The sequence below is a fragment of the Falco rusticolus genome, chromosome 8 (assembly GCF_015220075.1).
Source record: "Falco rusticolus isolate bFalRus1 chromosome 8, bFalRus1.pri, whole genome shotgun sequence".
NCBI lineage: Eukaryota > Metazoa > Chordata > Aves > Falconiformes > Falconidae > Falco > Falco rusticolus.
The window spans coordinates 34838328-34862310 of record NC_051194.1 but is presented as its reverse complement, the minus strand read 5'-3'; the positions used below and the strand labels follow the sequence as shown (position 1 = coordinate 34862310).

At 40.1% G+C, this 23983-nt stretch overlaps 1 protein-coding gene across 1 annotated transcript in view; it reads left to right on the top strand.

Moving 5' to 3' along the window:
- SLC49A4 (solute carrier family 49 member 4) overlaps window positions 1-23983 on the top strand; it is a 67996-nt gene that overhangs the window by 18770 nt on the left and 25243 nt on the right. Inside the window, exons 2-4 of the mRNA XM_037396693.1 lie at window positions 926-1019; window positions 13771-14039; window positions 19611-19740. Of these exons, the coding sequence (XP_037252590.1) occupies window positions 926-1019; window positions 13771-14039; window positions 19611-19740 (493 nt within the window). The remainder of the gene's footprint in view (window positions 1-925; window positions 1020-13770; window positions 14040-19610; window positions 19741-23983) is intronic.

Sequence of the window (23983 nt, the reverse complement as noted above, 5' to 3'; positions counted from 1 at the left end):
GTTGCTGTGAAATTGTTTTAAGTGTTACAATTTCAGAGTGATAGACTATATCAGTGGTTTATAATTGTGTGTATATATGATTTTGGTATTTTACAAGATTCTGGAGGTTAAGCCCCTCAGCTGTCACTGTTCTCTTTGTTTGCCACTGCTGGAAACACCTTAGCAGTAGCAAGTAAACTGCTGGCAAAAGGAATTGCAGCACTGGAGATAAAGTTGTTTCTAATCTACGTACTTCTCAGTCGAGAATCATGGTATGAGGAAAAAGCACATTCAAGGAATCAGTCGATTCTAGCTTTTTTTCTAATGTACTGTATTTATAACCTTTGACAATTTGAGCTGAGCGCAGCAAAAACCTGGCCTAGTTGCAAGGACTGCAAAAAAAATACACGCACTTTTCGCCCCCTGAATAAATGGTTATTTCTTTAGGATTAAATGCATATCTGCATTACAAAAAACTCTCCAAAAATACCAAAAAACAAAACCAACCAAACAGTAAGTGCTGTGTCTGTGCTCATTAAATGGTTGGAAAAGGATGTACAAGTCCAGATTTTTCTTTGGATCTACCTAGATACCTGTGCTCCTACTGCAGCATATTCCCTGATGCTTCTAATTCTAAAGGGGATATTGTACGTTTTGATGATACTTTTATTATCACTTTTCACTTCCACTTCCACGAACGTAAGATTTTGGCTACAGTCCTGAGTGATAATATGACAAGAGTAAGCCTTGAATTCTGGAGTGTAAGTCTAGAAAATAACACAGGATTTCTTAATGTATCTGTAATTCCTATCAGCACCAAAGTGCTTATGATTTGATAGAGATATGCTTTACTTCTGTGAGACTGTGTGTGAATACGTATATTTAGGCAATACTTTTTTTGCAATATTGCTGACTTAATTTGTAAAATACTGTTTTTTCATCTTAGGTCTGAGGGTAACTGTGTTACTAACATCATCCCTCATGGTATTGGGAGCTGGCCTGAGATGTGTTCCAGTTTCAGACCTAGAAATTAGGAAGAAGTAAGTGAATTAGTTACTTTTAATATACATATTTTATACTTTCTGCTAATGTAATTTTGCTCCTAGCGCAAATAAATGTTAGTACAAATTTGAATATATAGTACAAATACGAGTATAGTACAAATATGAATTTGATATGCCAAATGTTTGTTGTATGTGGACACGGGCTTACGTGCTTCTTTGCTTCGTAAATGCATTTTTCTAGTCCTTCTGCACAGTATCTGAAGATCGGGGATCTCTGTACAAACATGAGTTAATTAAGCCTCACCCCATCCTGCATAACTAATACTAATCTAATTTGCAAACAAGGAAGTAAGATTTAGAGAGGTTCAGAAACTGGCCCAAGATCACACAGGTACTCATGCCACAAAACCCAAACATATGTAATTTGTATGCAAATGCTAAATAATTAGTTCATTTTTCTCATATTTATCGTATGGGATTGTGCAGTTATACAGATGAATTTATGCAAAATGGCCTTTTTCATGTAGTCTTTTCCAGTCTGCATTCCAAAGTAGCCTTGTATTTCTCTGTGGTTGAAATGAATGACTTCTGAATGCAGGCAGTTTGTGTGTGATAGAGACAGCTTCCTTCCCAAAAATGACACAATTCAAACAATTCAATTGTCCTGTCAACATATCCTGAACCTGAGTATCCTCAGCAAGTACAGGAGTGGCACTCATTTTGTACAGCCAGGGAATATGGATCATCTGTTCACTTTCCTTTGCCATTCATTTTGAAGGAGGAAGAAGTACCGGCATTTCTGCTTCTTCATAAAAAGCAGTAGCACTAGTTCTTCAGTAGTTACGCTTGCAAAATATGTAAGCACTAAGCAAATAACTTACTTGTAAAAGGTTTTAATGTGTGTGGGGGGTTTGGTTTGTTTGGTTTGGTTTTTTTTCTGAATTCTAATCAGCTTCCAGACTGTCCTTGTATATTATTTCAGCAAGTTCCTCCCCCCTCCTTCCCCCCCCTCCCCCCCCCCCCCCCAGTATTGCTTACCCTGAAAATCAGACGGGAAACCCTCAAGCTGAGAAAGAAAATGTTTGGTGTGAAGTAGAAGGCAGGTGACTAGATACCACGGATAAAACAAAGGAAGAGGTTCAGAGAGAGAACTGAGAACATAATGAACACATTGACTGTAAAACTAGTGTTGATCAGGAGTAAGTAGCTAGCATGTAATGAATGGATTAGTAAATTTAAGTGCAGCGTAGCAAGTAGGGTGTTGCAATTTCAGTTCTTAGGTGCTTAGTGAGCATATAAGGAAGCACCCAAGGTGCTCATGATGTTAGTTGCCCTGTGTTGCCTGTTTCAACGTAGTGCTCAAGGACTTTGTGACCATGGGAGGCTGAACTAAGCATATTGTGCTACCATTCACAGTGACCCTTTTAATGTGAAAATGTATTCTTGAGGCGGTCAGGAAGAGCTGTCCTCATTCTACCCTTGTTTTACCTTTTCTCAAGATTCTAAGGGGTGCTCAACATCCAGTTCCTCCATTCTGACCAATCTTGGATTAAATATGTTTTTTAAATGGGCCAGGCGGCTTAAATGCAATGAAATGTGGTGTCTTATGTAGCTTCTCATTTATGAGTTATGCCAAAAGACTTATGCTGCCCTGGGATTTACCGAAGCAAGGATGAAGACTGTAAGAACCTGAGAAGAAATTACCAAATGGGATTTAGATGTGAGGTATCATTTGGGGAGTGGGAAGGAGAGTTTCCACGTATTCTGATCGCCTTGAAACAAGGTTTTCCAGTGTAACTACAGTGAGGAGGCCTAGGAGAACAATGAAATAAATGCCTAAGGAGAAATATTCAAAAACAGCTTCTTTAACTAGGGAAAGAAAGACCGTGGACTGTATAGAGTCTGATGAGATGTGTAAAACATGGTGATACGTTTTATTGAAAACTATATAGGGAAAAAAAAAAAAAGAGTATGAGCAGAATCCTGATGGAAGAGGTTACTAATTTCGTTTATTCATGCTGTGAAAATATTCATCTTCTCCAGCTGAAATTGATAAATTTGCTTACTTAGCGTACTCCAAAAATAGAGAAATTTTCAAGAATTGCTGCTCTACCTGAGGAAGTAGTTTGATCTTTTACACGGTTTGATTAAAAATCTGCAGAGAATTAATTATAGCTAACTGTGAAGCAAAAGGATGGTTTTTAGTGAAGGTTTCTTAAGACATTGTAAATACTTGTACAGACTGTGTGATGTTATGCCACGTAACCTATGTTGTTTTGAGGGTTAAGGTGGAAGGCCAATTTTCATCAGTTACTTGAAGCATGATACCAAATAATAATATATTTTGAGGTGAGCATTACTGCTTAATGCATTAGCAACAACTGGCTGAACACTAAACCACACATTTATTCTGAATGTGTATATGTGTTAATACAACAACTTGAACGTTACAGAGCCGGTCAGATGGACAAGATGACACACAAGCTAATATTGGAGCATTTCAGAAGGCAGTGTAACTGGAATTACTTTAAGTGTTTTTTCATGTTTTGTAATGTGTTCCTTCAGTCCCTGGGTACTCTGCAGTAATACACTGAAGAATTTCCATGAGGCAGTTCTGTCAGAGTTAAGATACATAAAATTACAAGAACGTTCATGAGGTTTGTCAGATTTAGGGTTTGGTTTTGTTGTTGTTTGTTTGGGTTTTTTTCTACTTTCTAGCTGTCTCTGCTCCCAAAGCTCTTGTAATTTGACATTAAGGAGGGCTACTAAAGCCCACTGCCTATCAGAGCAATCACAGACGTGAGGAAATCACTTTTAAACTGACATTTAATCCTGACTGCTTTATGCTCCTTATCTTACACAGACCTGTAATATCCAAGTGTGTTCTTAAGCTCCTTTCTAGTCTGTAATTACTCTTTTGGCTCTAGTGTGTAGCAGCAGACTAAGACTATCTCCAGTTCTCCAAGTCGTGTTTTAAACACAAACCTTAACCTCTGTTTTAAGTTCATTTGTTGCCCATGTATATGCGTGGCTTATATGAGGGAAAATTCAGGTTGCATCTTTGAGCGTGTCTCTTGAAGCAGCTGCTCCTTATGGTGAATTTTTGTTTTCTGCCAGTGCATGACCTAAAAGTGTACTGGGAATCCATGCCAGAACTGCATAAATTCAGTGAAGGCTGAAGTGGGAGTGCATGGCAAAAATGTGGAAGTATGGACTTGCATGTGAAATTGAGGAACTGTCCTATACATGGACTAGTTAAGTCCCTCTGACGTACATGAATGGTCTTACCAGCTTTGCTCCCCAGCCCACTGACCTGTGAGGTTAATGTGGAGGTTAAAAAGAATTTTTGTTGTGTACCACACACTTCTGGGTTTGTCAAATGTGCCAGATAGGTGACAATGAATTTGACTTGAAAAAATAAACCCCCAAGTCATTATTCTTTTCTAAATGTTAGGAAAATCTCATTTGCCATGCCTTTTTTTTTTTTTTAATTCATGGTTAAAGCAAATTATATATAACATAAAAAAAGATGTTATCAAATTGTGCTATGCCTGAAGTTGTACCTTCTTCCCTTCTCTGAAGGTTACAAAAGCATCGTAATGCTTTTTGCTTGCATTTTGTCAAGTCCTTCCCTTTTTGACTACTGCTTGACACTGAGTGAATGTTTTCATTGGACTTCTTTAGTATTAGATTATTTTATCCTGAACATTAACACTACTAGGAAGCCATTTTTTAATAGACAAAAATCAGGGTTGTTTTTTCCCCCCCACATAACATTTTGTATTTATCTCATTCTGTATTTAGGAATAGATTTACAGACAGCTTAGGTTTTCCATATGATGGAAGGCCAAATGCTGTACGAGCTGTAATGTATAAGAAAGAATGGAATAAATGATGAAATCAGTCCATAGTCATAAATCTTTGGCTTTTAAGACTGACTGTGTGATGTGAGACTTCTTAAAATGTTTTTGAAAACAGGATAATTAAAGACATGGGAGTAGAGGATGTAACATAAATTGTCATTTGTATTGAATATATTAAGCAATTTATTAGAACTTAGTATGCTGCGGGCTGGTAGGGTTTGGCCTTCGCATTAGATTTCACAACAGAAGAGCAGTTATTGAGGACCTTGAGTTATGGCAGTGGGAGGGTGCTCCTTGGCAATAAGTACCATTAAAACATTTGTTGGGAAGCCAGCAAAACAATAACATGGAGAATGACAGTGGAAATAGGAGCGGTTATTTATGAAGTCATTTATGGGGGACATACCATTAATTGGTAGCTCCTGTAAAGGGTTTTTTTCTTTAATAATACCACTTCTTAGGATTCTGAATTTTTTTGCGTACTCTTAGATATATTGATGCTAACTTTTTCCTTTATTATGTTTGAAGATTCTGTCTCACCACATCTTTGGTATCTTTTATTTCTATTAGCTAGTTGCAACCTGGTTTGTATTTTATTCTTGTCAGGCTTATTCTTTAATAGTTCTGTGTTCTCCCTTTGTTGTCCCTGGAAGCCCAAAGAATTACATGAGATCATCACTTTATTTTTCTTTCCTAATTCTAAAACAACCATGAACCACCATTCTCATGCATGAAAAATGCAAGGGTGCACCTCAGAAGAAGTTATCTCAATTAAAAAAAAAGACTTATTAGGATTCTCATATTCCCTGGCAATACTGAACATACTTCTGTGCTTGAAAAGACACCCCAATCTGGAGCAGCTATGGAGAAGAGGGATCAAAATGTTCCAGGGAACAAAAAGAGACTTTTAGGAGAGGATGGTAGAAGAATCTGCCTGCAAGAAATACAGAGTGTGATACATGTTGTGTGCCCCCTAACTCACGGGGGAAGAGAAATGATGAAAAAAGTATTTAATCTAAAGCGCGGTTCTGAGAGTAAAAAGATGAATAAACATACCTGTTTGCTGTAACTCAGTGAATGTAGGAGGAAGATGTTAAGATGGAGCACTTGCCTGGTGCTGATAGCACTTGCTGGTGTGTGCTTTGGATGCAGTGTTGAAGGAAGGCTGAGCTGGGTTCATCTATAGTGTCAGGAAAAGGTCAGTGGGGAGAAAGGAAACAGGTCATTCACAGGTAGGTTCTCATGGGGAACGTTTAATTTTTATATGCCTGTAACTTAACAATTTAGCTTGTTTTTATTACCTCCACCAGCCTCATCATGCCCCATCCCTGGAAGTGTTCATGGCCAGGCTGGATGGGGCTTTGAGCAACCTGGTCTAGTGGAAGGTGTCCCTGCCCATGGCAGGGGGGTTGGAACTAGATGATCTACAAGGCCTCAGCTAGTATAAGCCTGTGCTGGAAGGGAAAAGAATTTATATTCTTTGTGGGATGTTTAGCTCCATCTCATATAATGGCAGGTGTTATCCTTAACTGTAGAAAGATTTTAATTTTTTAAATCATATTGAACCTTAGTTTTCTGACTCATACTCTGTTGGCTAATTTCTGTCCTTAAAGAAGAATTCACATTAGTTGAATTTACATTGTAGTTGCTGCATTTTCATCAAAATACCCTCTTGCTTTTTCACTGGCCTAAGAAAAATTGTTCACGAATGTTTAAATAGGTCTTATTTATTCCATTCCCTAAATTTCTGTAACTCCTGTACACTCCTGCTCTTTTACTAAAAAATCCTACTTAGGACCTATCTTGTGCTGAGTAATCTCCATCAGCTTTCTCCCATGGCAGCTCTGATAGCAGCAAGTCTGGTAACTTGTTTCAGTATGTTTTGCCTCATTTGCCCATAATGTCATTGCCTACTTGGGTTTTGTAGCAATGCTGTTTATTTGATATTTATGAGTGTGCCCTCTGTTAGTGTTGTTTTTAAAGTTGCCTTCTTTTAATAATGGGTTTGTGGAATGGGTTATCTTTAAAAGGCACCCCACCCCCCAACCTTTAATTAAAAAAAAAATGCCAAAAGGAGCTTTGATTTCATGTGCCCTCATCCTTCAAATTTGGATAAAGCTTTAAGTGAAGAAATCCTCTTAGCCATGTGACAGCTGTGATGGCTGCACAATAACATAGAATCACAGAACGGTTTGTGTTGGAAGGGACCTTAAAGATCATCTAGTTCCAACCCCCTGCCATGGTGGCTGAGGGTACACTTGATCCCACTGTTCATGTTGCTGGCAAAGCCATTGAACAGCACTGGGTCCCAGTACAGACCCCTGAGGGATGCCATTTGTTACCAGTCTCTACTTGGAGATGTTGAGCCGTTGACCGCAACTCTTTGAGAGCAACCATCTAAGCCAATTCGTTATCCACCGAGTGGTCCATCTGTCAGCATGGTGGGAGCACATGGGTGAATTTGTCACCATACTGCCATGGGCCTGGCTGTATGTCCGCCTTGTCTCTTTCCTCTGTCAGGAGATCTGATGGAGATGTCAGGATCTTGGCCTGAGATTGCTGCTTCATCTCTTTGCAAATCCTTGTCTCTCTCTTGGCATGCTTTCAGTAACAATAGATTTGGAGTAACTCAGGTTTTCCAATCCTTTTACATTTTAAACCAAAACACACTTTTTCAGATGATTGTAAATGTATTTGCTGTTTTCTTTTAAGAGTGGGAGAGAAGGCCTGAGGCTAGGATGCCTGGGAGATAGTATGGACCTTTCCAAATCTGCCTCCATAATAATGTGACTGACTGTGTTGAGGCCATGGTTTGTACAAGGGGTGAAACATGAGTCCAGCTCCTGATGAAAATGGTTGAAAGTACATTTTTAAGTTTTCATCTTTTCTTTTTCACTTTATTGTTGGAGATAATGTACCACACAGTGGCTCAGGCTTTCTGCTTGTAATAATTTTTCTTACTGATGGGGAAAAACAGCTTTAAGTTATTCCACATATCAATGGTCACATGCATCAAAAACAAGCTAAAAAATGCTAATGGCCTCAATCCATGAATATCCAGAAGGCATAAAGCTTTTGTAGTATAAATATATCATTTAATGAAAATACTGAAAAGAAGTGCATTTCCATGAAATTCATCTATCTGAATGTTATTGTTAATAGATGAATTCATTGCTCTACCCAGAGGTATTTTTTTCCCCAGTCCTTTTCCAGACATAGAGCCTTACTGCACTCTCTTCGGTTTATGAACAGAACAGCATTTGCATCAGATTCTCCCCATTCTCTGTTGCAGTATATTGCTGTAAAGCATGGATTTGACCTTTTCAATTCTATCTTTGCCTTAACAAGTGCATGTGAAGGTCCCACTTAATAGAGGGTTCTTTTGTTGCATTTATTTTTGTGACTTTAAAGGAAAGGCTCTATCCTTTTCTAGTAACTTGATTGTGGAAAATCAGAGGTGGTTCTTTACACAGCTGGTATTAGTTGCCTTTGAGGTATAATAAATCTAATGTATCATGCAGGTAAGTCCATGTCTTTTCATATTCCTTTTCCTGGGCAAGCCGCTTGCTACACACATCAATGTAGACACTCTAGAATAGGAGATACTTACTTGCTGCTTTGCCATGTAGGGAGGCTAAATTCAGTAGTACTTAAAAAGTGCTCTCAAGTCCTCCAGTGGAAGGGTCTCTTTCCTTTGCTTCCAGTAGTTCCCGCAATGAGCTAATCGCTATATAAATGTATTGTCTTCCAAATTAGCAGGAGTTGAACAATCCACTTTGTTCAATGAGTGAAAATGTCAGGCATGTGAAAGAAAAATTAGCCATCCATTTCTGTAAAACATTAACTTCTTTATCCAGAATCACTTTTTGCATTAATTGTTAGGATCAGTAGTTAATCTACTAAACTTTTCCAGACTAAGAGGCATGCTACAGTGCTGCCTTTGTGCAGCAGCAGGCTAGCACTCTTGGCTCCTTCATTGCTCCTCAGGCTTTGCCCAACAGCAGCAAAACTAAATTACCAGGTTTTTTTCCACTGCATTTTTATAGAAGTTTGAATAGTGACTAAATGGTCGGTTCTCATGGCAGCTAGTAGGAAAAGCACAGAAAAAGGTTCAGGAAAAAAGTCTTGTCTTCACAAGGCTCTTGAGATGAGCTCTGCTCCTTCACAGGACCCAGAGGAACCTAATTTCCCAGTTGATGGGGGTGCTCATCAGAGGCTGGTAGAGAAAATCTGCGTTTAGAGAGTCAGAGCAGTGCACTGAGGCAAAAGCCTCTCTTCCCCTGTATTGCCGGCTAAAGAAAAGGTGAAAATGCTTTTTCCACTCTCTTAATGAGTGTTAAAGTAATTGATAGGACTTCACAAGTTCAGTTAACATGTCTTAGAACTGAGCTTTGGAGACTTATTTTAGTGTTGTGGTTTAAATCCATTGTATTAAAAGTAGGTTTATTTTGAAGTCCTTTTCCTTCTACTGTTGCCTTTGTTTCCCCATCTGAGTACGGAAACTAATGAGATTTTTCTTTCACTTAAAATTCTCTTAAGTCCAGACTGTGGTACAAACACTGAATGTCTGGGGGTTTACATAGAAGAAGTGTTTATATAACACACAGCTTTTAAATAGCTTAACAAATCCAGTACCTGATGGGACTGTGACCATGCATGAAAAGTTTCAACCTGTACTGGGAGAAAAAGATGGATTGAGCCAAATGTAAATGGAAGCTGTTTCCCATCTTAACTCTATTGTATTATCATCAATCACTAAAACCTTCATCCTATATGATCTCATTTCTTTTTCATACCCAGTTTGCTCAGTGATACTGTAATTTCAGCATTTGTAGCCTTACCCTTCTTTTTTATTGTTGTTGTTGCCTGTTAGGGTATTGCAACAGTGACAGCAGGGAGTGAATAAAGCAGGTATAACCAGGTTACTTCTTAATGCTCATATAAATTCTTCTCTCAGGGAAGTGATGAAAACCATATAATTTAAGTTATTTATAATGTGACTTGACAAAAATCTGGAAAAGAGATGGCAATATGGTACAATAAGAGTTTTTCATATCTAATTTCTATTGCTGTATTAGAACTGTCCCTTGTTTCTATTATTTTGCAATTCAGAGGCCAGTTTAGGAACAAATGTGATCTTTATTTTTTGCAAAGGGGTGGATGTGTGTGTATATATATGTCTGTGTATTATTTTTGTATCTATATATGGGTACATAATGTAAATGTAGAAGTTAGTCATTACTGTGATGCTCTGGCACATGTTATTTTGCACAAGCATTTACTAGCAGTCCTCAAATAATTGTTTTGGGGTTTTTTTGTAACTTGCAGTTGAACACAAGCCCTTTAGAAGCTTGGCAGAGCACACAAATTCATTAGCACGGAGGTCAGGTGTGCAAAAACATTGACATTTTGAAATGAGTCCCTGACCCGGCTTCTGAAATGGTTAGAAACAAGATATTTTGGGTAGATGTTTACTTCCCCACTTGTGCTTTAAGCTAGACAGTCATCAATTATTTTTTTAAGTCAGGGATGAATTTCGGTTGTCACTTTTTCCAATTTTCTCTTTCATGATCATGATTAAAAAGCCTTCTACTCTTGTGTTATTTTCTGTTATTTGAGCTCAATAACTTTCTACTTTCTGATACATGAAAATAATTAAGATGATGATTGGCTAAATAATGCATCTGAAAACAGAGCAGAACTGGATAAATAACAGGTGAAAATTACCCTGTTAGTGCAGTACTTTTCCATCTGGGTAGAGTCCTGAGCTGAAGTTATCTTTTTAGCCCTTTTTTTCAGGGGAGAGAAATAATGTCGTGTGGAATGAAACTGAAATAGTGACATGGAAAAATGCAGTTGCTCTTTGTACCTTTTCAATAGCAGAAACAAGAAGAAAACTGAGGAGTAAGAGAAACAAACGTCTCGTGGTGTTGGAGCAATTGTTAGCACTGATGGTGTGCACGAGGAGACTCCTATGGGCTGTGAGACCAAAATCTGGTGCAGTGATGCTAAGACATTGTAGCAAATGGCAAAAAGCCACCAGTATTGTCATGTTCATACTCCTCTGTCAGAGTGGCTGCTATGTATGTCTCCCAGAGTAGCAGCTTAGTAAATGCACTGAATTGTGTATTGAATCTCTCATCCCTGCCTCTCTAGGGAAATGAGTTAAGGATGTGTAGAGGAACAATGCAAGCAATCTTTTTCTCAGGAAAAAGTAGCTTAATTGAAGCCAGTATTGGAAAACAGATTAAAAAAAGGTTTAGGCTGTTACCATATGCAGAGATTTTTGGGGTAGTAGTCTGTATATCAGTAGCAATGTAGTCTGAAAACAGTGTTTATTAACCAAAGTATGTTAGACTTGAAAAATTAAGCAATATGAAGATGAGATATGCTCTACCATGGATGATGATGTCAAGCTTGCTAAATGCCAGAAATGCAGATGGAAAGGCAAATCCATGGGAACAGACAGCACACCAGGCAGGGCAAAGTGGAAAAGGGAGCAGCCAGGAGAACACCAATAGAAGAGACAAAAATTGGCTGTTTCTTTGAAAAAACTGAAGCCAGAAAAGTAATGCAGAATTAAAATTGTGGAGTAAGATACTACTTTCTCCCTTTGGATCTGCAAAGTAAAATTGACATGTTTCTCCCTATATAGAGGTCAGTTGTAGAGCTTTATTCAAATGGTGGAGCTTGATATACATAATGTAAATCTGAAGTGTAAGTACATGATAATTTCCCGTTATATAAATAGGGGGTTTTGTTTGGTGTTTGGGGTTTTTATACAAAAAATTTCTTCTAATAGATGAAGGACCTACATGCCCATAAATGATGGAGATGAACTATTGTACTTTTTTCTGATTTTAGTATGTTTTATTTGTCCTTAGAATTAGTATAAAGTAGGTGTATTTGAATTAAAACAACATTAGCATAGTGGTATAAGTGAACAGGAGTGTTAGTATAGCCCCTATAGCTATAAAGGTTTTTTTTTGTGGTGACACAGTTTTTCTAGCATACAGTAACAAAACCACAATTTAAGCATTACATTCATTTTGGAGCAAGAAGAAATGCTAAAATAAAATATCTATAAGTTGCAGTAGTTACCTCACTTGCTACTGAAATGCAGCTGTTTCTGGAGATGAAGCATTGCTCTGCAAATACCCTGGAACAGTTTAAAATAAGTTTGAGAATAACTTATTGTAGTGAGGTAAGCAGAATGAAAATACTGAAGTGCACAAGGTTACCTTGGTTTGTGCAAAGTACACTGAGTTGGAAAATAACCATCAGGGATGTGTGATGTGTCCTCCAGAAAACTGTACTGGAACATTATTTAGATAATCCTTTTTATTTATTTAAAACCATTTTATTTGGGGGCGGGGGGGCAGGAGGGGAGCAGTTTAACAAGCATTAAGAAGGGCTGACCATGCCTTGGTGAGGTCCATCTGAAGCACATCATGAACAAATAGTAATGGAATCTGTCCTTTCTATGTGAGCTTGGGGGGTGGGGAGGGTGGGGGGAAGAATTGCAATTGCTTATGTTTCAGAGTGGCTATTACTGCTGTCCCAGCTCATAAAGTGTTTCCTTCAGGTGATACGTAATAGCTTTTTTCTTTTTTTGTTGTTGTTGTTGGCTTTTTTGTTTTGTTTTGTTTTTATTGTTTAAAAATGTGATTTCTAATCCACTGAGGATCAGTAGCATCTACTCCTTTTTATTGCAGTCTGGCTTGTTAATTTGATGAAGAGTCTGTCAGCATTTCTTTTGTGCATTTTGTTTCTTTGTGTGCTTTTAAAAAACTCCTGCTACACTGTATATTATTCAGCCATTTGTGGCTTGAAATGTTGCCTAAATGATAGCTTATGTTTCCCCATTTTCAAGCCCTAGCTTTTTATGTCTGACAACTCAAGTCTTGCAGCAATAACATCGAGTTCCTACTATGCTTAGAAAAACACCACCCATTTCAAAATATCATCTGCCACCATTTTATTGCACAATGAATAGATCTGCTTTGGAGAGTTGCAATGTTTTGTTTGACTTGTTAACTTTTTTTTGGACATGAAGTTTTTATATAAATTCCAAAATGCTTTTGCCTTTCACGTCTGATCACTTTTTGGAAAAGCCCAAGTGGAAGGTTTCTGGCTATCTTCCATGTGTAGGAGAGCCTTCAAAAAGGCCTCTCTGTATGTCCTCGTTGTACTAATATTAAGCCAGAGTTTGCAGAGACTTCACTGCTTGGAAGTACTATCTCTGTTCTGTCAGCAGCCTTATCTGTTAAATCCCAATGAGTGTGAAAAATGAGAAAAATCTGGGTTTGCTTGGCTGTTTCAACACTATGTTGAGAATGGCCAGATTGCAGAAGAAGACGATTCTCTTGGAAGCCTCAACAGCCCTGCCTCCTCATCTGTAGGCACATAGAGCTCATCTGAGTGTGTAAATAAAAATAAATAATGCAGTGAAAAAATATGCAGAGTATTTTGCTGAAGTGTTGCAGTTTTGGATTTGCCATAACTAATTTAAATCTTTTGTTGGGATTTATGCAGGCAAGGGTCAGGTTTAAGTTGTTTGTAATTTAAAGCTTTGCTGCTAGTACACCTTTTCTACTTTTATGTCCAATCATGATACCTTTTTCCTGCAAAGAAAAGTCCCTTTTATTCCCTCTTGCTTTCCTGCTTTGAAGAGAACATTTGCTTCTCCATTTATCTGAGGTAATGAGACCAGAATAGCTCTGGATTCTTTAAATCAGTCTAATTGGGCTTCTTTTAGGGTGTAGAATATTCTTTCTTTGCACAAGACTTTCATTTCTTTTTGCAGTCGCTCCATCTCGAGCACTCAATATCTTACATACTTTCTTAATTAAAAAAAAAAAAAAAAAAAAAAAAAGGCAAGCAATTGTCTTCCAAATAGCTGTGGTCTCTGTTCTCTTTTCCAGGCTGATTCACGGAGGGCAGCTGTTAAATGGCTTGGCGGGGCCAACTGTGATGAACGCAGCACCATTTCTTTCCACGACGTGGTTTTCTCCAGATGAACGTGCCACAGCAACAGCCATTGCGTCGCTGCTCAATTACCTGGGTGCTGCTGGCGCATTTCTGGTGGGACCTCTTGTAGTGCCATCTCCTAATGGAACATCTCACCATCTGCTGGTATCGCAGAGCAACACCGAGCACATCAAGGACCGCATTGAGGCTGTGCTGTATGCAGGTGTGGTTTAAAAATAAAATTAAAATTAAAACAAAGAAAAAAATTGAAAAATGTATGTACTTTTATGTGTGTTTGGTACCTGTGAGCCACTACCCTCTAGTGGCTGGTCTGCACAGAAGACAGTTACTGACTGATGGAAGATAATGAATTGGTAAAATGTACCATCAGAAGGGCTGATTTTTTTTGGCTTTTGTGTAGGAAAAATTTAAAGATAAACTTTTTTACAGACTGATTCCAAATGAATTATTTCAGTTGTTTGTATCAGTTGATCTTAGGAGCAATGTCTTACGAGAGTTTATGCTTTCCATGGGCTTCCAAACTGGGTTTTGGTTCTTGAATTTTCATTTAAAAAATACGTCAATGACAGGTTGGTTGTTTTTTTCCCCCTCTTGTTTCTGTAAGGATAGAATTCCAGTAGTCTTTCAGCATTAAATTCTTTCCTGCATTAAATCAGCCTGAATTTATGACTTACATATGCCTTCAAATGTGATTAGATTTATTAGTATTGAGGAATCTAACACTGAAATTAAAACTCAGTAGATTTTGTTTCTAACAAACTGCGTAATTCTTATGTGGTGAGTAATTTCAATGAAGTGAAAACAGTTTAGTGGAAAAAAACCTGACTGATATCAAATTCACCTGACACAACTTAGATTTTATGTCCTTGCTCTTTTTCATGCAGTGGCTCCTATGGCTCTTTGTGTCACTGACAAAAATTACCAGCAAGCTTTAAGGAAAAAGTGTTACTTAAGTGGCTTAAGAGTCTACGATGTGATTCTTAGTGGATATATAATTGGTTTAGCATTAAGAGCAGCTGAGCTTTACCATGTCACAGCAGTTGCACATTTGTTTGGGTTTTTCCCCCATTATAATTGCAGCATCTGAAATTCAGCCAGGAGTCAACCCTAAGTGTTCCAGAAGTCTGAAAGTATGTATACTGTGTAGTTTATACATTGCTTTATGGGACTGAGTTAGCTGTTTGTGATCACATATTCTTGGACATTATTCTTATGGAAATGTTGTCAAGTTAGTACTCCTGTTGGGTGAGGGCCGCTTTACTGTTTGTTTTAAAGAAAGTGTAGCAGAAGTTGGATTGCTATTTCATGCAAGTATTTTTGAGTAACCTGCTTTTTACTGGACTCAAGACTATTAGAACATATCTTGTGGCAGATGAAAATGGCTGGTGTCAAAGAAGGAAGAATGAAGGCAAGTCGGCTTTTGTCCTGAGGAGCAGTAGAAAAGGGGAGAAAAAAAATCTAGCAATTAGAGAAGTGCTTTAGTTCTCCCTCTCCAGATTGTCCATGGAGAGAGAAGAATTCATCTACCCTAAAGGAGTACATTTTTATGCCTCAAACCACTGTTTTGAGTCTGATAGTACTAGAAATGTTGCTTTCAGCAGCCTGTTCTCTTTCTCTTCTGAGAGGTTTTCCTAAGCATTTTCTTCAGAAACTGGGACAGATCTTGCTTGCCACTGAGGTTCAGAGGTGTGTCTTGCCTGGCCCCTGCTCAGCACAGCTCTTTCTGCCTTTCTGAGCTGGCAAGGCTTTGAGAACATCTCATAGACCTGTTTGGGATCATTGGTCCCAGCATAAGATGATCCTACAGCAGCTCTTCTGCTTCCTAGGAAATGTGTTTTGTGGGGCATCTGTAGCTCTTACTTAGTATTTGAAATTATTTAAACAGAAGTGGTTTCTTTGCAGCCGCACCTGTGGTTGTGTTGTACGGGATGCATCTTTTCAGGCACTACAACCCCTTTAGATGTTCAGGCAACGAAGAAGAGCTGGTTCATGAATGTTACTGGCCTATGGTGAGTTGCAGTGATGGTGGCAAAACATCCAACTAGTTTTAAAATTGGTAGGAACTGTCAAAGAGGAGGTTGCTTTGAATCCCTTGTGGGATTTATCTTGTCCCACCTCAGCCCTGTTTCCCCGAGAGCAGAAGGAGCAAGGTTCCCGCGGTCTGCTTCCCCATGTTCCGTTATGCCAGGTAGACTCTGGAGGTGGGAGGAAGGCTGTCTCATGGTAGTGGCTGCTTCATGGCAGTTGTACACCTCTGTTGATCTGGGGACCAAAAAAACCTGGTAAGTGTGGTAGGGGTAGTATTTGTCCCGTTAAGCAGCTGAGCAGAAAGCAAAGCTCAAATTGACTTCACAGTTTACTGGTAAAGGTGTTACAGAATGTAGCAGAACAAGGAGCTGGACCTAAAGGTCCCACTTCCCCTCTTCTTCAGCAAGGGTGGTCAGGCTTGGTATGACTTCTCCTTTCAGATACTGTGGGAAAGCTGGTTTCACAAGATAAGCACTCTGCATTTTTAATGGACTTGTGTTTGTGATAGAGCTTGTTGCTTTTGTGTGAGATAGAGTTAGATAAGCAGCCTCCAAAAGTTAGGTGACAACTTTTAAAAGGTAATGATGTGAATTGTTAACTCAAGATCACTAGCGTGCAAATTTTTCAAGGACTCAACATCAAACATGATTACAAAGCAATTCCTTGTAAACCCATTCTGAAATTGCTCTGTTAACGCCTGTCTCTTCTGTGTTTTAATAAATTGCTGTTCCTTTATCTCAAACACAGACTAAGAGCTCAGCTGAATTACCACAGCCTCTTTCAGTGTCATCTGTGTTGCTGCACATTCTGGTTCACAGCTGAAATAGTACAGATGTGGTAAATCAGGATTGAATTGTATTACCTGAATCGCATAAGGAAGCTAGAATTATTCTGGACTGCAGCCAGAGCTTTTAGTCATGTGCTTTCCTAAATATTAATGTAAAATCATTATTTGTTTAAAAAAAATTGTGTGTGTAAAGTGCCCTCATTCTCCCTTTACGTTTCAGGACAAGACTGGGAGGAGAATTTCTGGGTTTGGGTAGGCTTTTGTGCAATAGGTAGCCTATCTGAAGGAAAAAGACTTTGTGTCAGGGAGGTGTGTGTCTCTGTAAACCTGTTTTTTTTTCTGTTTGGGGCTTACACAGGCAGCAGGGTACCTTCTTCCTAGGCTAAGATGCAGACTTATGTGCACTTTGACAGTCACAGGTCACTGTGATGTGGTACCCTGCTTTTGTGAAGCATTCCAGATTCACACCTCAACAAGAGATATACACGGCTCTGTTTCTGCACATTAATTTACGCTGACTTGCCCAGTTCAGAGTGCTTTGCTGCATCCGTTGTGCTGCTGAGAAGCCAGCAGCTCCTGTGGAAGATCTCCACTTTTGTGACTGCAGCTCCCTTGGTCTCAGTATTGACCTGTTTCTTGCCTTTTCTCCTTTGCTGCTTTTGCTCTCTGCTTACAACCTAGAACTTGTCTGGGGAATATCTTTTTCTTTATCTAGTCTAGTAGAGTAAATGATGATGGAGATAAAGGCATGGGGTTCCTAATGGGGAAGGAATACAGCATGTAAGAGTCAGACATGTTTGACAGTACCTGGGCTTTTGATAGAGATGCAAGTGTGATACACAAAGCTAAGATAGCACTGAAGACTTCTGTGCTTCAATAGAAGGTGCCGCTTTAGTTTCCAAAGTGAATTCTGCTCTTTACTTTTGTGCATGAGGGCAGTGCTTGTGAAGCAAATTTATTGGCCTGGAAAGTATAACACTAGGAAACATTAAAGAGTTGCAAGAAGGTACTACAAGGACTGCATGCTGAATTTAATAATTATTAAAAAAAAAAAAAAAAGTGTTACTATACTGCTTCTACTTCAGCGATTTGACTGGCAGGAATCTTGAGGCAACCCATAGAAGAGACCCCAGATGGCCACCTTATAAAATATTACTCTGACTTAAAAAAAAAATAAATTAAAAAATCAGCATGTTTTACATTCTTTAGAAAAAGACCTAGCCTCTCCCCTTGCAGTGTTGCAGTATAAGGAAATTAAATAATAAACACCCCAGACAAAGTTTATGGGGCGGTGTGGTCACATTCTTGTTGGCTATATCTGTCTGCAGTTTGAAATCTTCCTTTAGTATGTGATTAAAGGTGCGTATGCATGTAGATATGTATACCTATAAACCTCTATGTAGACCTCGATGCTGGAGAAGGTGAAAAACAGCTTTTGGCAAGCCTTGCTTCCCTGTCTAGTATCATCCTGTAGTGACAAAGCATCACGTCCCTTTCTTAGATCTGGGATGATCAGTTATGGCCAGTTCTTTATTCACTGCTCATGGTCTCAAAAACAATGTACACAAAGATAGAAATTAATCTGTTTTCTAGAGAACAGGAGATATAGTGAGAAGGTCTAATTAAAGTGTCCTTGACCCTCAAAACACGCAATTAGACCACAGCGAAAAGACACCACGTAATTCAAAATGAATCCTTTAATATTTGGTAGTGAAGAATGGCATTGTCACATTCCTGGTATGCCTTCAAGAGAAATTTAGTGTAGACGTTTTTCTGTATACCGAATAGAAGCATTCATTTCCCTTCCCCATCTCCAGCTGATCTATTTAGACTCTGAATGTTATTTACTTTTCAGCTTCCTGAATTTATTTTCTTCTGGTTTAGCAGAAGAGCTGGAAAAGTGCCATGTTCATATTGATTTATTAAAAAAGAGAAGAAAAAAGAAAATCAACGCAATTGAGTATCCAGCTCTGCTGGAATTTATTTGTGGTGTCGGTGAACACTTCTTTGTTACAAGATCACAGGTTCTTTTAAGATAACACACTTCAGCTATACATTTTTCTCTCCAGCAGCAAAGAATCATGTTTTCAAAGGGGATAGGAAAAATACTGGGATTGAGGACTGTGGAGAACATGATATATGTTGTAAAAGGCCTGTAAAACAAATTAATTAGACTGACTGTGGGTAGAGGTATTTTTCCTCAGAATGTCTGATCACAGGGCTTGCTGAGTATTTTCTGTGAAGTACTCATCACTTTTCAAGTTCAGGTCCAAACTTCTGCTATGCAATTTTTCAAATATCTAGAATACCTGCTGCTGAACAAGAGGAGCATCTGCTAACAGCTGTATTCTTTAATTTTTCTCCCTGTTACTTGTGCTCTTTCTATTTCTGAGCCATGGCTGCTCCTAACTTTTATCTTTTTATTCTGTTGCCATGTAATACTGTTTGTGTCTGAGATGCTGCCTTGCTTGACCTTTTGTTTGCCTTCATTATCCCATGTGCCGAGTAAATATCATTCCATGCCCTGGGGCTTCCCCAGTCCCATCTGTTTAAAGTCTCTAGCATGCTGTTACCTGCACTGCGTTACTTCCATCGTTACTTCCATTGCAAGGAAACGTGGCCAAATCTTCATAACACAGCTCTTTCTAAAGAGAAAATGCAAAAGCTTTCCTTTTGCTTCACTGAGTTCCCCATGTGTGAGCCTGGTTCGCTGCAGCTCCTGTCACTGGCATGCACTGCTGGTGTTTCTCCATCTCATTGATTCTCCATCTTAATTTGAAATCTTGCTTGGGGAGGAAAAAAAGAAATTCTTCAAGTTGCAGAGTTCTGTTGTCAGCAGTAAACACTTGTTGTGGGATTTATTTATTGGAGGTTGGCTGATAATAATGCTGTACCAAAATAAGTCTTTTGATGCTAACTTCTGTTCTTGGTTTTGTTTTTCTTTGCCCTCTTGTTTAGAATTTGGAATGGTTTCCCTGATTTTTTCTGCAGCGTTGGCCTACTTCCCCTCACGCCCTCCATTCCCACCCAGCGTGGCTGCGGCAAGTCAACGGCTCAGCTACAGGAGAAGTTTTTGCAGACTCTTAAGGTAGGTCCTCATTGGGTTTCCACTTCAAAGCAGATCAGTATCTAAATAAGTAAAAACAAGTACACTTTAATCTTCTCATTGAGTTTGGTTTGTAGTGCTTTTAAACAAAATAAAATTAAATAATAATGCTGAGACATAAAAGGATACTAACTGCTAAAAAGCAGACATTAAATTTTAAGTCACTGGGTATATCTCAAGCCTTCATGTCAGAGTCCTTCAGCACCACCACTGCTTTAATCATCCTGTTAGCACAGCTTTTCTTAAGTGATGCTTCTGTTACATCAAATTATACAAGATTGTTAACAGTGTGCATACTGCTAGGTGTGAGATAACAACACTGGGCCTAACTAACTAATAGCCTGCTTTCTTCTATTCTTACCTGTATTGGGATGAATTTGGGGTTTGCTTGTCATTCAAAGGATATTCGGCTGCTTTTGTTCAGCTGTGGGAGCAATGAATGAGCTACCTGAAACCATTATATGAGCTATCTGAAACCATTATATGATCTATTAAATCTTATTAATTATATGTTAAAATGTCATATGGGAATAGGAGAAGTGTCTCCAGATGTGTTTCTGGACAGGATCAAAGGCGAGATAGTTTCCTTTAAATTTTTAAGTTTAAAAAAAAAAAAAAAAAGGTTATAGAGAAAGTGACATGTCCAGCTTTGCAACTTCTCATACTTGGGCTCTTTTGGTAAGACACAGTCCTGCCCCCCCTACAGTGTTTGTAGAGTATCTTGTGTAATGGGAATCTGATCTTAGAAGAACAGCTAAAGCAACTGTAATATTAATGTTGAGCAATTGCAGAGGCCTGTGCCCTGTATGTGATACTGCACAGATGAACTTCCTGGGACAAAGAACAACCGCTCCCATGGTGCAGAGTGTGGCTGACTTCACTGGGGGGTGTCACACCCATGCTGTAGTTGTTTCTTGGGTGATGTAGTGTCGGTCCTTCTCTGCAGAACTGCTTTCCAGCTGGTCAATCCCTAGCCCGTACTGGTGCATGGGGTTATTCCTCCCCAGGTGCAGGACCCTACACTTGCCTTTGCTGAACTTTACTAGATTCCTCTCTGTCCAACTCTCCAGCCTGTCCAGGTGTCTCTGAATGGCAGTGCGGCCTCCTGGTGTATCAGACACTCCTTCCAGCTTTGTGTCATCAACAAACATGCTGAGGGGACACTGTCCCTTCATCCAGGTCACTGATGAATAAGTTGAACATGACTGGACCCAGTGCTGACCCCTGGGGAGCACCACTAGCTACAGGCCTCCAGCTAGACTCTGTGCCACTCATCACAACGCTCTGAGCTGTGCCACTCATCACAACGCTCTGAGCTCTGCCACTCAGCCTGTTCTCAATCCACTTCACTGTCCATGCAGCTAACCCACACTTCCTGAGCTTACCTAGGAGGGTGCTGTGGAAGACGGTGTCAAAAACCTTGGTTGCTGAAGTCAAAGTAGACAACATCCACTGCTCTCCCCTCATCTACCCGGCCAGACATTCCATCATAGAAGGCTATTAAGTTGGTCAGGCATGTTTTCCCCTTGGTGAATCCATGTTGACTGTTCCTTGTGACCACCTTTTCCTCTACATGCTTAGAGATGACATCCAGAATGAGTGAGTGGTTCCATCACCATTCCAGGGATGGAGGTGAGGCTGACTGGTCTGTAGTTTCCTGGGTTCTCCTTGCCCTTTTTGAAAGCTGGAGCGACACTGGCTTTCCTCCAGGCCTCGGGCACCTCTCTTGTTCTCCTTGACCTTTCAGACATAACAGAGAGTGGCTTGGCAATAACATGTGCCAGCTCACTCAGCACTCAGGGGTGCATCCTGTCGGGGCCCAAGGATTTGTGGGTGTCAGATTTGCCTAAATGATCTCTAACCTAATTCTCCTTGACCAAGGGAAAGTCTTCCTTTCTCCAGACATTTTCTCTCGCCTCCAGGGTCTAGGATTCCTGTGGGGTGGCCTTAGCAGCAAAGACTGAAGCAAAGAAGGCATTCCTTGTCGTCCTTTGTCACCAAGGCACCCACCTCATTCAGCAGTGGGCCCACATTTTCCCTAGTCATCCTTTTACTACTGATGTACCCGATGAAGCCCTTCTGTTGTCCTTGACCTCCCTCACTGGATTTAATTCCAAACAGACCTTAGCCTTCCTTGTCATATCCCTGCATGTTCTGACCACATCCCTATATTCCTCCCAAGTGGCCTCTCCCTTTTTCCACAACCTGTAAACTTCCTTCTTCTGTTTGAGGTTTGCCAGAAGCAACTTGCTGATCCATGCAGGTGTCCTGCCCCCTTTGCTTGATCTCCTACTCATGGGGATGCATCCATCTTGAGCTTGGAGGAAGTGATGCTGGAATATTAGCCAGCTCTCTTGGACCCCCCACCTTCTAGAGCCCTAACTCGTGGGATTCCTCCAAGTAGGTCCTTGAAGAGGCCGAAGTTAACTCTCCTGAAGTCCAGGGTTGCAATCCTACTTACTGCCCTGCTTCCTCCACACAGGATCCTGAGCTCCACCATCGCATGGTCAGTGAAGCCGAGGCTGCCCCCAACATTCACATCCCCAACTAGTCCTTCTTTGTTAGTACAAGGTCCAGCAGCACACATCACCTCACTGGCTTCTCCACTACATCTGTCAAAAAGTTATCCTCAGCGCTGTGCAGGAACGCCCTGGACTCTGTGTCTAGCTGTGTTTCTTTTGAGCAGATATCGGGGTCGTTGAAGTCCCCCATGAGAACCAGGGCCTGTGACCATGAGGCTACCTCCAGCTGTCTGTAGAAGGCCTCGTTGACTTCCTCCTCCTCATCAGGTGGCCTGTAGCAAACACCCATAACAGTGTCACCCATGTTGGTCTGCCCCTTAACCTTTACCTATAAGCTCTCGACTCATTCTGCATCTACCCTTAGGCAGAGCTCAGTATGTTTCAGTCGCTCCCTCACACCACCTCACCTTGCTGGCCTGTCTTCCCTAAAAAGTGCATAGCCATCCATGGCAGCATTCTAGTCATGCAAGCTATCCCACCGTGTCTCTGTACCTGCAATGAGATCATGGCCTTGTGACTGCATACAGATCTCTAATTCTTCCTGTTTAGTCCCGATGCTGCATGCGTCAGTGTACAGCAATTTCAGAGAGGTAATCGAGCGTGCAGGTTTCCCAGGAGGAGTGCAACAGGATTTGCCATAGCCATACACATCCTTGAGGTGGTTGGCCTGCTGGCTGTCATCTTGGGAGGCAGCTGAGGAACATTGATTGCTGGTCTGGTTGGCCTGGCTTATTCCCCACTTGGATGTGATGGCATGAGCACTGCCACTTTGGACCCCGACCCCTGAGTCCTTCAGTTTAAAGCCTGCCTCACCAAGCTGGCCAGCCTGTTGCCAAAGATACCCTTGCCTCTTCTAGAGAGGTGGATCCCATTGCTCCCTAACAGGCTGTAGTCAGAGAATGTCCTGTTGTCATAGAAGCTAAAACCCTCACAACAGCACTAGCCATAAAGCCAGAAACTGATTTACATTATGTCTTACTTCCCTTGTTGTTGTTGAGGGTTTTTTTTTCTTTTGTTTTTGGAGGCTTTTTTTTTTTTCCAGTTTTGCGGGAGTAAACACTTGACTAGATGCTTAATCCTGTGTGTTCATCCTGAAGCAGAGTGGCAACTGGGGGGAAGTGTGAGTACAGCTGGCTGGTTAGTCTGCCAAGTGACCTACTCAGAATATTAAAAAATAGCAATTCCCATAAGGACTCTTAGCACACACAGTAATGCTGTTATGCACCCAAGCTGGTGTGTGGTGAGACCCTGCCTGAGGGCTGTGTTGTAAAAATGTTACTGTTGAACAGAAATCCAAAAAGCAACTGCCTCCACAGGTGAAATATAAAATTTCTGTTGACAGTACTCCATTTGGGAGCTTTGTAACCATTAGATTCCTTGTTCAAAGTGTTGTAAACAGTGGACCTGAGATACTGGTAAGGTCAGGAACTAAACAGCAAAGCTGGCTTACTATTCACCGTTGATGAAACTTAAGAAAACTGGATGCTTAAATAATGAGCATGGTTTATAGTGTCTCCAATAACCAAGAGGTTTTTAACAATGCAGTCAGGTAGGTCATTATACCTCGCTTCCCCCTGGTCTTTATGCATTCTTCCATGCTGCCCCTTATCAAAGGCACTTCTTCATTCCTCTGTACATGAAACAATCAACAGTTTATCATTAAACCCACTTATCTTGGGGAGCCTTTCAGCAACAATCCATCA